At 42.6% G+C, this 13,620-nt stretch overlaps 1 protein-coding gene across 4 annotated transcripts in view; it reads right to left on the bottom strand.

Moving 5' to 3' along the window:
* The window catches only part of MCC (MCC regulator of WNT signaling pathway), a 226,333-nt gene that overhangs the window by 159,021 nt on the left and 53,692 nt on the right, over positions 1–13,620 (bottom strand). The window contains exon 1 of one of the 4 annotated variants that reach the window (XM_040580654.1): positions 8,191–8,806. The exons of the other annotated variants lie outside the window; for them this stretch is intronic. Within the exon in view, the coding sequence (XP_040436588.1) occupies positions 8,191–8,247 (57 nt within the window). The 5' untranslated portion in view covers positions 8,248–8,806. Of the gene's footprint in view, positions 1–8,190; positions 8,807–13,620 lie in introns of those variants that run through there. 4 annotated transcript variants of the gene reach the window in all.

Below are 13,620 nucleotides of genomic sequence, written 5' to 3'. Positions count from 1 at the left end.
AGGTCAGAAGCTCACAGGGCTAATGGAGACAGCTTTAAACTAAGGGTGAAGGGAATGAAACCAAGCTCCTTAGAGATGAGCCCTGGGGCCAGCGTGCCAGGGTTGGAGGCAAGATTGAGATGGACAGCACAGCTGAAGTGCCTCTATGCCAATGCCCAAAGCATGAGCAACAAACAGGAGGAGCTGGAAGCCACCATGCAGCAGGTAGACTGACATAGTCACCATCACAGAAACATGGTGGGATGACCTGCATGACTGGAGTGCTGTGATGGATGGCTACAAACTCTTCAGAAGGGATAGGCAAGGAAGGAGAGGTGGTGGGCTAGCTCTGTATGTCAGGGAGTGTTTCGACTGCCTAGAGCCAAATGATGGTGACAAGGTGAGTGTTTCTGGGTAAGAATCAGAGGGAGGGCCAACAGGGCATATATCTTGGTGGGAGTCTGTTACAGACCACCCAACCAGCACGAAGAGGCAGATGAAACATCTACAAGCAGCTGGGATAAGTCTCAAGGTCGCTAGCCTTGTTCTCATGGGGGACTTCAGCCTACTGGATGTCCGCTGGAAATACAACACAGCGGAGAGAAAACAGTCCAGGAGGTCTCTGGAGTGTGTGGAAGATACCTACCTGACACAGCACAGCTGGTCAGTGAGCCATCAAGGGGAGATGCCCCACTGGGCCTGGTGTTTACAAACCGGGAAAGACTGGTGGGTGATGTGCTGGTTGGAGGACATCTTGGGCACAGCGATCATGAGATGATAAGAGGTTTCGATTCTCAGAGAAATAAGGAAGGGGGGTCAGAAGAAACACTGCCTTGGACTTCTGGAGGGCTGACTTTGACCTGTTTAGGAGCCTGGTTGACAGAGCCCCTTGGCAGACAGTCCTGAAGGGCCAAGGGTCCAGGAAGGCTGGACACTGCTCCAGAAGGCAGTCTTAAAGGTGCAGGAGCAGGCCGTCCCCATGTGCCAAAAGGTGAGCTGTCAGGGGAGAAGACTGGCCTGGCTGAACAGAGAGCTTTGGCTGGAACTCAGGGAGAAAAGGAGAGTTTCCCACCTTTGGAAGAAGGGGCAGGCAGCTCTGGGGGACTATAAGGGTGTCACAGGTTAGGCAGGGTGAAGATCAGAGAGGCTAAAGCTAGAACTCAGCCTGGCCACTGTCATAAAAGACAACAAAAAAATGTTTTTACAAATACACTAGAAACAAAAGGAGGGCCAAGGAGAGTCTTCATGCTTTATTGGATGTGGTGGGGAACATTGCCACAAAAGATAAGGAGAAAGCTGAGATATTTAATGCCTTCTTTGCCTCGGTCTTTAATAGTCAGACCAGCTACCTTCAGGGTACTCGGCCCCCTGATCTGGAAGACAGGGATTACGGGGAGCAGAATGAAGTCCCCGCGGTCCAGGAGGAAACAGTTAGTGACCTGCTGCTCCACTTAGATGTGCACAAGTCTATGGGGCCAGATGGGAACCACCCAAGTTGCTGAAGAAGCTGGCGGAGGAGCTCACCAAGACATTCTCCATCATTTATCAACAGTCCTGGCTAACCAGGGAGGTCCCAGAAGACTGGAGGTTAGCCAGTGTGATGCCCATCTACAAGAATGGCACGAAGGAGGGTATGGGAAACTACAGGTGTGTCAGCCTGACCTTGGTGCCAGGGAAGGTTATGCAGCAGATTATCATGAGCACCATCACATGTCACATGCAGGGCAACCAGGGTATCAGGCTCAGCAGCAGGGGTTTATGAAAGGCAGGTCCTGCTTGACAAACCTGATCTCCTTCTATGACAAGATGACCGGCCTAGTGGATGTTGTCTACCTGGACCTTAGTAAATCCTTTGATACCATCTCCCACAGCATTCTCCTGGAGAAACTGGCTGCTCATGGCCTGGATGGGTGTACTTTACACTGAGTGAAAACTGGCTGGACAGCTGAGCCCAAAGAGTGGCAGCAAATGGAGTTACATCCAGCTGGTGGCCGGTCACAAGTGGTGTTCTCCAGGGCTCAGTATTGGCTTCAGTCCTGTTTAATCTTTATTGATGGTCTGGACAAGGGCATCCAGTGCACCCTCAGAGAGTGTGCAGATGACACCAAGTTGGGTGGGAGTGCTGACGTGCCTGAGGGCAGGAGGCTCTGCAGAGGGACCTGGGCAGGCTGGAGCGATGGGCCCAGGCCAGTGGTGTGAGGTTCAGCAGGGCTCAGTGCCGGGTCCTGCCCTTGGGTCACACCAGCCCCACGCAGCGCTACAGGCTGGGGCAGAGCGGCTGGAAAGGGCCTGGTGGGAAAGGGCCTGGGGGTGCTGGGTGACGGCCGGCTGGGCAGGAGCCAGCAGTGTGCCCAGGGGGCCCAGGCGGCCAGCAGCACCCTGGCCTGTGTCCCCAGCAGTGTGGCCAGCAGGACCAGGGCAGTGACCGTCCCCCTGCACTGGGCACTGCTGAGGCCGCCCCTCGAACCCTGTGTTCAGGTTTGGGCCCCTCACTGCAAGGGGGACATTGAGGGGCTGCAGCGTGTCCAGAGACGGGCAGCGGGGCTGGGGAAGGGGCTGGGGCACAAGTTTTGTGAGGAGCCGCTGAGGGAACTGGGGGTGTTTAGTCTGGAGAGGAGCAGCCTTGTGGGATACCTTGTTATTTTCTACAGCTATCTGAAAGGGAGGTTGTAGGCAGGCAGAATAGGTCTCTTCTAGATAACAAGTGACAGGACATGAGGAAATGTCCTCTAGTTGCACCAGGAAAGGTTTGGATTGGATATTAGGAAAAAAGTTTTCACTGAATGTCTGGGTGGTGAAGCACTGGAACAGGCTGCCCAGGGAGGTGGTGGAATCACCATCCCTGGAGGTATTAAAAAAGTGCATAGATGTAGGTCTTAGTGACAAGGTTTAGTGACGGGCTTGGCAGTCCCAGGTTAATGGTTGGACTTGATGACCTCAAAGGTCTTTTAAATCCTAAATGATTCTATGATTTACTTGCTGACTGTCTTAATGCAAACCCAGGAAGACAAAACAAGTGTCTGATATTTAATCCTAATGCAAAACCTGTTCCCTGTTCCATCAGTGGTATTTCCTCACAGGTATGTGCAGTGTGAGTGTGAGCTGATGCTTGTTCGAAAAGAACAAGATCACACATAGGAAAGTACCTCAGGGTGGGGATTGCCACTGTTGAACTTTTCCCTTGCCAGAGGAGCTTGGCCCAGTATCCTATTTTTCTGCTGATTACCCACCTTGCCCTGCAGATTTACTCAGTGGCTTCGTGTATACAACTTAAAGCCGTGTAGCCCCTCTTTTTTCCTGTAATTATTCTTCCACATAATTGTTTTCCTCAATGTGTCATTTCTAAGTATAGCAGTAGTGAGACACAAATCTTAAAAGAAATGCAATATTATCCTACTGTGAAATTATTTTTAAAATTCACAATTTAACCCCTTCACATTTGGCTCTCTCTTTACTTGCTCACATCTGGTATTACATATAAGATTTTGGTGCAACACTTCTAACTGAACTCACAATTCTGCTTCCTACACAAATACAAACTTTGAATCCTACCTTCTCTTCCCCCAAATTTTAAATACCCCATTGTTGAAATCAACAAATTACTCATTTTTCCAAGACAATTAGCCCATCTGCTTTTTTCAGTCAATGCAAAGGGTTAAAATATATGTAGATACATCTAATGCTGCAAGCCACAACATTCGCATCCTAAACACTTGACTTCCAGCACAAAGGAAGAACCAGGCGGTATAAGGTATGCACCTAAGGCAGCATTGTATCTTCCAATTTTGCTGTGCAGAGAAGAACATATCCTTTTTAGAAGTTCTACACCATCAATTTATACAGCAAGTGCTAAAAGAACAAAATAAACAATCACATTATACAAATCATCTGCATCTAAAGTGCTGAATGTATTGGAACACTATAATACCAGCCCTGATTCCACCACAAAATCTCTTAGGCACAGTTTTACCATCAGCAAATTCACAAGGCTCACTTTAATGAAAATTATATCTGAGAACATAATTTAGCTCTTAATCCAAAGATATAATTTAGCCCTTAAGTATACAACTGAGAAAAACATCATAAACCTCAGTACTTCTATTTCCTTCATGTTCCTACAGTACTAATTTAAACTGTCTCAGAATTAGGCATGGGCATTAACTGCTGACCACATTTAACCCAGTAAGCGTACTAGGTCAGACCACAGATCTCCCTACCTAAGCACACCATCTCAACAATAGATGGCCAGGGGAGTGTATAAAAAGCTATTATGTAGTCATACCTTCCCAGAATGCTGAAGCTTAAAGCTACGTAGTGTCTTTGAATTTAGAAGAAGAAGAAAATATAGATGAGACAATCCAGCTCCTTCTAGATAAACACCTTTCTGCAAAAAAACCCTGAATGAATATTTACAAAGCATGTAAATTCCAATTTAAAGTTTCATTTTTAACTATATAAAGAACAGTCTGTAACTGCAGCTTCTGTGCACTGAACTGTTTACCTGTACATGTTTTCAGTAAAGCCAGTTTTAAAGCCATGATGTTGGCTTTAAAAAATATGCCTTGTGATTCAATTAAAGTTTTACAGTATTGTATGACTAAAACTCAAAGGGATCCAAAGGGCACTTACCTAATTTGGGTGTCATGTATTGCATACAAATTACATCCTTCCTTGACCAAGACTTAAAAAGCAAAGTCTAAAAATCACGTTAAGCCGTAACATTTACAGGTGAAAGCTCATTTCACAATAGTTGAACTGAGCTTGTTTGGACACTGTTACTTATTTACACAGGTACCAAAGGCTGTTGTACATTCTCGTGCAGTTCAGCAACAGTCATCTGCAAATTCCATGTATTTTAATTTGCCTGTCACATATTAAAAAAAAACCCAAATCTAACATTACCACCAAGAAAACCCTGCTGTGTAAGAACAATGCTTCTTATACCTCCCCATGCAGTTACAACACACTGGATCTACCATGCGAAGAGCACATTGGCTAATCCTTCTTCGAAAAGAAGAGCAAGTTGAAGGGAGAGAGCACCAGAAGAAACAGGGCAGTATGTATTGACACATGTATCATCAATAAACAACACCTTGAACTCTGGAGCCAGGGAACCACAGAGCTTGATTTTTGTAGAAGTCTGACTGACCTATGACACAAATCTGGTTTCTTTTTCTGCTTTCTGCATGACCTTTGGATGGGGGTAGGAGGAGTAAATAAAGCCTATTAAGGTCTCTGTTTACCTGGACAAAAGTTTAGGAAGAGCAAATATCTATCACACATAAGTTTCTGCAATCACACCATGTCTTGAAAAAAGAGATGCCTTAATTTTTGCCTGTTTCCCAAAGAGAGTTGTAAATCTCAAGTAGAAAGTTTCAACACAAATGGAACGAGTTGCAGTAATTTCATTTTCTATTTTGTCTAATGTATCCATTCAAGAATGCATTTGTTGTATCTTCAGGGCTTTGTAGTTTTCATGTTTCTTTTAAATAACAGTGGTTTCATGCCTGGAGCTCTATGTACTGAGATAAAGAGATCAAGGCACCTACACCAAAACCCACTGTGCATCGTGATGAAATCACAAAATCACAGAATGGTTTGGGTTGGGAGGGACCTCAAAGATCATCCCGATCCAGCCCCCCTGCCATGGGCAGGGACACCTTCCACCAGACCAGGTTGCTCAAAGCCCCATCCAACCTGGCCTTCAACACTTCCAGGGATGGGGCATCCACAACTGCTTTGGGAAACCTGTTCCAGTGCCTCAACACTCCCATAATGAAGAGTTTCTTCCTTATATGTAAACTAAATCTACTCTTTTTTAAGCCATTACCCCTTGTCCTGTCACTACACACCCCTGTAAAAAGTCTGTTACATTTGCCACTCAGGCATATACACTGGTAGCATCCCACTGTAATGTGAAAAATCGAGCTGACTGTAGAGATAGAGGTGCAGGTGAAAACACACTAAGACAGCAGTCATTTAATCAAATTCCTTTTGTAGCCAGTTCCAAATTTTTCCATTGTTTAAATGAACACCATTTGATCAAAAATAAACATGGCATACAGAAGATGCCGCCAGAAAGGAAGGAAAAGGGGGAGAGCAAGACAAAGAGGTGAGAAACAGATAGGTAAACCATAGGCACAGCCTCTACCCAGGGCTCTCTATCTTCAGTCACAGCAAGCAAAACGGTGCTGGACACCAATAGGAAAAGGCTAATATGAGCATACAAATTACAGGGAGTTAATTGAGTAATTAACAGTAAGCGGTGAGTAACTGCATCTCAGAGTACTTGCATATCTGCTCCCCTATGGCAAGTGGAATACGATGCTCCCGTAAGGCCCCCATGTTTCATTCAGAACAGACTGTTTCATCCAAAAGCATCACTGAAGCTCACCTGGCCCTCTGAGTGGCTCAGGCTAAAGCACGTTCACACAAGCAGCTCAGATGACAACAACGAAGACCAGCAGCAAAAAAAATGATGATTAGTAGCTGGGGAAAGCTGGGAGTGTAAGATCTTCCCTGGTATGCCTGTAGCCGGAATGGGGCCTATTTCTAACTCACTTGTAGTGCCAGAGTACAAATGTGAATTCAGCATTAAAGTAAGTTTGTTGGAAAAATCAAACAAAAAGCCCTGCAAAAATGTTGCACAGTGCATAGTCACAGACTTCTTTTAATATTTCCCATTTTAAAACATCAGAAGGAAAAGGTATTTCTTACAACAAAACTCTTGCTTTGTGGATGTGTGAAGTAAACTTCAACAAACTTCAAGGTAGCAGTGCTACCAGTCAATACTGCCCGCTCCAAACAGCAACCCAAGTATCAGATCTCTGCAACACTCCATAGTTCATGTGATCCTGCACAGTCTCAAAAATTAGATGTTGAGGGAACAGAAAGCAGTGATCAGTGGGCCATCAATACAGCCGCTGCCAGCAACGCTGTAGTGGACTCCTAGCAAAAGTAACCTGGGCTTTTAGCTGAGTTTATGAACTTCACTTTTGCTGCATTGCCATTACACAGTTCATAACCAATCATTTGAAAAAGTAACAGAGCTAATGAAATTGAAGTCTTTTGTACTTGAAGAAGGACACATACGAAATTTCTTTCACAAGAACAGCTCAGTCACACACCTACTGTTCCTTTTGCAAGGCAGCGTACTGCACTTGCTGAGGTCTCACACATTTACTCAGCTTCTCCCTACACTGTTGTCCCCCTCCCTAGCCAACCGATTTATTTTCTATTCTCTTTACTCGGTACAATTAACTCCAGAAATTAACACTTTCATTCTGTCAATCATGTCCTATCCAATATTCCTAAAAACTCAAACACATAAAGTAAACAAAGGGTATGTTACAGTAAAAGGTGTATCAAAGAAATGGGCAAAAGGGAAAGAGAAGCATTTCAGTTAAACTGGGACAATAGACTGCAGATTCAATTTTCTACAAAATGACCTTAATCAAATGCTTGGAATTTCATAGCGTAACTAAATTAGTAGCTCTCAGTAAAGCCATAAGGATGATATGTCTAAGACATTTCAGTAACTGACAAAATACGTCACTTCTAAAATATTTATTAAGCATTTGCATAACATCTGATACAGCTTTAATTTCAGATTTATTAAAAACACACACACAATCATGTTATAAAAAAAACAGGCATACCCATAACTATAAGAAATAACAGCTTACTATGGTTTACAATTGAAAAGCAGAAAGTTTCCCATGGCTTGTTTTCTTCTAGACAAGGAAGGAAAGTAACCTAATTCATCTAACCTAAAGAAACAACATCACCTTGGTGAATTACAAGCAAACACAACTTCTGCCAATGTTGTTGTCTTACCAATAAATATTTGCCATCTTCCACTCACCCCACTTTCCTCCTAAATTAGTCACCATCTGCTTAATCTCCACTGAGATCTCCATATTTCACCTACTGCAAAGACGAATGTTGGGTATAAACATAGCTCTTGGGAGGCAAGGCAATCTCCGCTGCAGGATAACAGGAAAAATGTCTCTACATGGTTTACAATCATTTGCTTTTCACCACTTATTCGGAGTAAAGCAGCAAAAAAGTTCAGGTCATTTCCTGACTGGCACAGCAAGTTATAGCAAGATACACAACCTATTAATTTTTAATTGCATTGCTTGTGGACTGAAAGCCCAAAAGGGGAGTGTTTCTTTTTAAAGCATAAAGAAGGGCACTGAAACTGCTTACCTCACTCAGCTCTGCAGGGGAGTCATTTCCATATTTCATAGCAACTCCAGAATTCATGATTAGACTTCTCAGGGCTTGATGATTTCTGCAGATTTTAATGCTTCAAAGCTTTGTTCAACTGATTCAATACTTTCTTCTCCAAAATTTTTCTGTGTTACACATTTTGCTCTAGACAGCCATTTTTATTCCACATTGATAGTTGAAATTAATGATGCAAGATCTTCTAAAAGAGCCAAACTGGTTTTGACTTCACAGACAATCCATTACTGGGAGAGACTTGTTAATACCGTGAAGTGCTCAGAGAATGCAAGGAAGGAACTGCTTGCCAGGATCCCAGAGCTGTCTTAGTCCATCTGCAAGGCGTGCTTCATCTCTGCTGTCTGTTTTATGCTGCTCTTTTCCACAACTCCGTTTAAGGGCATCTCCCAATGCCGCCGAATGTACTCAGAAAAATTTGATAAGCTTCATGCAAATTCACAGAGAAATTAAAAGGAGAGGGCAGCTACAATCCTCAGTGTTCAGGGAGGCAGAAGGAAAAAGAGAAGAAAGCTCCCCTTCGCGAGACAAACCAATGCTGCACTTCACGCTAAAGTTTCCCCTGCCAGTGAGCCTGGAGTTTAAGTGGTTTATGATCAAACACAGCTGTCTTGCTGCTGGCTAAAGGGTGCATGGAAGGGGCGGTACTAAAAGGAGAGTGCAAGTGGGAGGGAGTAAGCTACAGCGAGTACATTTTGGAATTACAGGCATCTTTCCAGCTTTCTGCATACTAATTACTATACACAAAACTATAAAGTTAAGTAACAGGAAATGCCACCTGGATAACAACAAATTGGATTCCTATTTCCCTATTCCCATGTGCAATTAAGTACAGAGAGATGGGGGGCTTTAGGGGGTGGGTGTTGCAATGATTTCAAAGGTCACAGTAAACCCAAAAGTACCATGAGAAAGCTGCAGATTTTATGTAACACACTGACATTTTACAAAGACTTTGGGGAGATGCTACTGGAAGAAGGGAAGAGAAAAACATTTCCTTTCAACATGCAGCTAATAATCTAGAAAAATCCTTAACAAGCTTTGTGGACACGCTGCACCCATTGCAGGAACCGACAACCTCACTTCCCCTTTCCTCTATCCTCTAAAACATAGTGACAGCCCCACACACTTCATGATGCTGGATTATGATGTACTTTTGGAGTTAGAAGTAGGAAATACCATACTCTGCAGCTGAAAGCTACCTGATCATGTCAGTACAATATATTATTACATTACCAAATGAGTTCAGGAAAAAAATAAACATGAGAAAGAGGAATAAATGCTATACAAGCTGTGGCACAATTCTTGCACCCTGGCGAAAACATTTACATGGAAACAATGCTCTCCAAGAGCAACATTTGAAAAATCACCTTGTGCTATTTTTTTCCCCCTCTGTTAATCACAGATTAATATCAGTATGCAGAGACAGGGATAATTCATCCAAATGGCAATACCGAAAGTGCATCAAGAAAAGAACCAAGATAAACACGTAAGTATCATTCTATGACACTAAAAAGCAGCAGCACTTTCTGGGTCACTGCCCTTCCTCCATGCCCATCATCAGAACTACAACTCTTCTCTGGCTAAGGGGAATGCCGCAGTCTCTTTACAAGACTTTTTACTTTCATCCTCCAGGTTTATTTTCCAGCCTTTCCTTTTTCTTTTCTGTATTTTTCCTGTTCTCCTGTTTGCTTTCTAGCAGTCTGGTTTTCTGGGGTTTCCCTTCCTCTTTTCATGCCCACCTTACACTGCCTCCATTCTTCATTATTTTCCTCCTTGAGAGCATTCTCCCTGTCTCACCTTTACATTCAGCCCTGACTCTACGTTTAGTGCTTCTCTGTATATTCCTCCTTACTCATCTGCTTTGTTCCCGTCATGTTTCCATTTATCGCCCTTCAGCTACCGGCAACGGGCTGCACTGCTCTCTGCTGGCGGGTGGCTGTTGTCTCAGCCACAGCAGAGCACCGTGCCGCACTGGGCCACCTGCACTTTCCCCCTCCAGTGGGTAGGGAGGGATGTCAGGGAGGTGCAGAGTCCTCCAGGCTACAGACTGCAGTACGGAACAGCACATCCTCAGCAGTTCTGTACGCTTGATTTCCTGTGCGTTAAAATGGGATTAACAGTGGTTTATACACAGAAGAAAGGTACAGTATAATGACTTCCCTCATTTCTCATACATGAGAAAAACCCCGAACCTCAGTTCAAAAATTGCTGCAGCTGACACAGTATGTTTAAAAATGTTTTATCTTTCCCAAGTTATGCCTTCAGAAATGGGAGGGTGGAAAAGTTTTTGTATTTTTCATCACTACCCCTATCCACGTTTAAAATTGGCTCTGATCCGATCTTTGTCCAATTCTGTCACATGTCTCACAGGTTCACTAACACGGAATGAGTCTCAGAATTGCTTAAGAATAAAGTTCTAATTTTTTTCTTTTCTAAAGGAAAGGCTGTATTAATTATGGCTTCAACATACTGCATATCCCGTATTATATCTCTATACTGCTAAATACTTCCCAGCTGACTATAAACAGGCATTCAGAAATTAAGTTTTTATTTGCTTTCCTCATTCACCATTGTTGTCCATTCCTGGCAGACTAACAATCAGGCAGACCAGAGGACATACAGATGCATCCAAGCATAATGGTGCAGGACAGTTGAGGATCTGAACTAGATCCAGTCCATACTGTACCCCATAAAAAAATGCTGCATGGGATTTTTTTCTGCCTCTTTCTTGCTCCATACAGTAACATGGTGGAAAAAGACAGAGATACTGACCAAAAATTAACAGCAGAATTCACAGTTTCAGATGTGCACAAAAACATGGGAGATACATGAAGGTACTTTCAGAATAAAGATTATTTAAAACTTAAATTTAAAATTTTAAAAATAATTGTAACTCATGCAAATTAATGAAACAGTTAAACCAAGCCGATGAAAAATTATTTTACTTTAACCCCACTGACTTCCACTGCAATCTCTGCATGCCTGCACCGAGTGGTATGGAATTACACATTTCTTAGTTGGAAAGCATCAACTGTCACTTTTAACTAACCTGTGAGTACTGGTACTGCTTGTTTCAAAGTCTTTATAAACCTTGCAGGCATTTCTTTATTGTGGAGGGCTAGCTAAGACTAAATGTAATCATTCTTCTAAAACAGTTACTATTATATCACATTTTTTTAAATACATAGCAGCATCAAGAACATATTCTGAATAGCTGAAGATGTAGAACTTGTTCGTTTGTGAAATGTTGTATTATCTAGCATTACTCTGAGTCCATTTACTAACTGAATGAAAATATTACATCACAAAATTAAATTTCCAGATAGACCTGACCAATTGTCTCCAGGCAGCTTCACTGTTTTAAAATACATGTAAGTGATCTGATACAGTAGCAGGGTACTATGAACTCCGCTGAAGCTGGAGTGTATTTTCCTATTGGCTTGTGCCAAAGGCAGCCTTCAAAGAAAACAAAGGAAAATCCCAAGTATGCCAATTTTGTGTTGCCAGGAAAAGAAAAAAGCACCCTGCCACCTAATGAGAGAGAGATGCCTGTTGGACTCAGTCCCTCTCTGGCAGCTGACTGTTCATTCTCTTTTCTCCCAGACTAAGTTCCTTGCCTAGGATAGTGATGCTCCCTTGCCCTCAAACTTGTGCCTGTCTTCTTTTTTAGCCTCTATAGTCAAGGACGGGGTCAGCATGGGAATGGGAAGAACTATCTCTTAACCTACATATACATAGATTTCTTAGCCCAAGAGGACACGGGTGTCAGTGCATGCTTCAGTATGTACTATGACAAAAACAAGAGCAGGGAAACAAGAAGCTGGATGAACCTGACTGTCACCAAGGCTTTCAGAAACAACATCCACTAAATGCTTTCTGTCAAGACAGAGACACTGGCCTGGGCTCCCACTCAGTCTCAGCACATTCTGATCAATTACTACTTTCTGTATCTCTAAAGCACTCGTGATGCATACAGCTTATAGCTAAGTACATTTGCACTGCCCAGATTCTTCCCAAGATGATTTCAGAATTATCCAGTAACAGCCATTACTGTGGCCAGTTTGCTGACCGTTGATCTAATAATCCTATGGCCACTCAATTCCATTTGTTTACTCTTACTAAACTGTAGTAAAAGAATCATTGACATGTACCCAAGATTCACTGAGGAGTCTACCATTTGATTGTATCTGAATAATCTTTTAGGAAGATTTACTGTATCTCTGGGTGTAAAAGGATTCTTTTGGGACAAGATACAACTCTCTTGCCCTTCTCCCTTTTACTTTTGAAACCACCACAGAATATGGGAAAAATAGCACTGTAGCTATTTTACAAGGCTTCTCCCTTATGTCTTGGTAATTACAAAACTCTGTTTCTTAACTGTTATTGGAACAGGTGTGACAATTGCCACACGTGAATGTTCCTGCCTTGTATTGATAGATGCAGAGTGGAAATGACAGCATAAAAGCAATTATCTATTAAATATGTATGTATCACGTATTCTTCAGCACAGTGTGTAGCACTTTCTGAGAAGCAGTTTCACTCTGCATACAACATACACAATTAAGCTGATCACAATTCCAGGATGTATGAAATAGGCCTTCTTGGTTGGTTCTGTTTAATTAGCTCTGTAATGGAAATGCACCTAATTGATGTCCACTGAGCATTTAGTTCATATTTGTTTATTTCAGTATCATTTCTACAGTTAGAGCAGCACCCTGCACAACCCTATACACAAATAAATTACACCTTCAAACACTGCAAATCTACTACACATTGTTTAAGGGCAACATGCTTTTGTTCTAACTGTGGCACAAAATACACTGGTGTAGTGCCAAAGTCTAAATTTCCATGGACAAAACAGTAGCACTCAGAAGGTTAGCATGAAAGCTAAATTTGGAAGCGGAAATTCAATACAGTAGTTGGATAATGTTTCCAGAAAATTCTTTATTCAATAGCTCTAATGCATTATAATTTAAAAGGGAGAGGCTGAAAGGGATGGTTAGGTTCTTCTTGATACGGACTGTTCTAATTAATGCTAGTGAAGGTTATACACCTAGGTCTGAAAGGAAAAAATCCAACTCATTTGAAACAATTGCAAGTAACCTTATACTGAAGAATGAAGCACTCTATGAAGAAAACACAAGCAAACTTATCTTCTTTCCTTCAGTCACACCATCTTGATTAGTCTAAACCAGATAACATGTCTACAATAATATAATTTCCAAATAGCACTTCAATCAGCTACTCTCACCGTGTTCACACTTCCTGAAATACTTAATCCACTTAAAAAGTCATGTCCTTGACCCAGCCAGTCTCCTTGGGAGTTCGCATTTGATCCCTTTTTCCATCTTCCAGTATTTCATGCCATGAAGCTACTCACCAATCTGTCAAACA

Source organism: Falco naumanni, chromosome Z, assembly GCF_017639655.2.
Source record: "Falco naumanni isolate bFalNau1 chromosome Z, bFalNau1.pat, whole genome shotgun sequence".
Classification (NCBI taxonomy): domain Eukaryota; kingdom Metazoa; phylum Chordata; class Aves; order Falconiformes; family Falconidae; genus Falco; species Falco naumanni.
The sequence above is the reverse complement of the archived record's forward strand: the minus strand, read 5'-3'. Positions and strand labels throughout refer to the sequence as shown.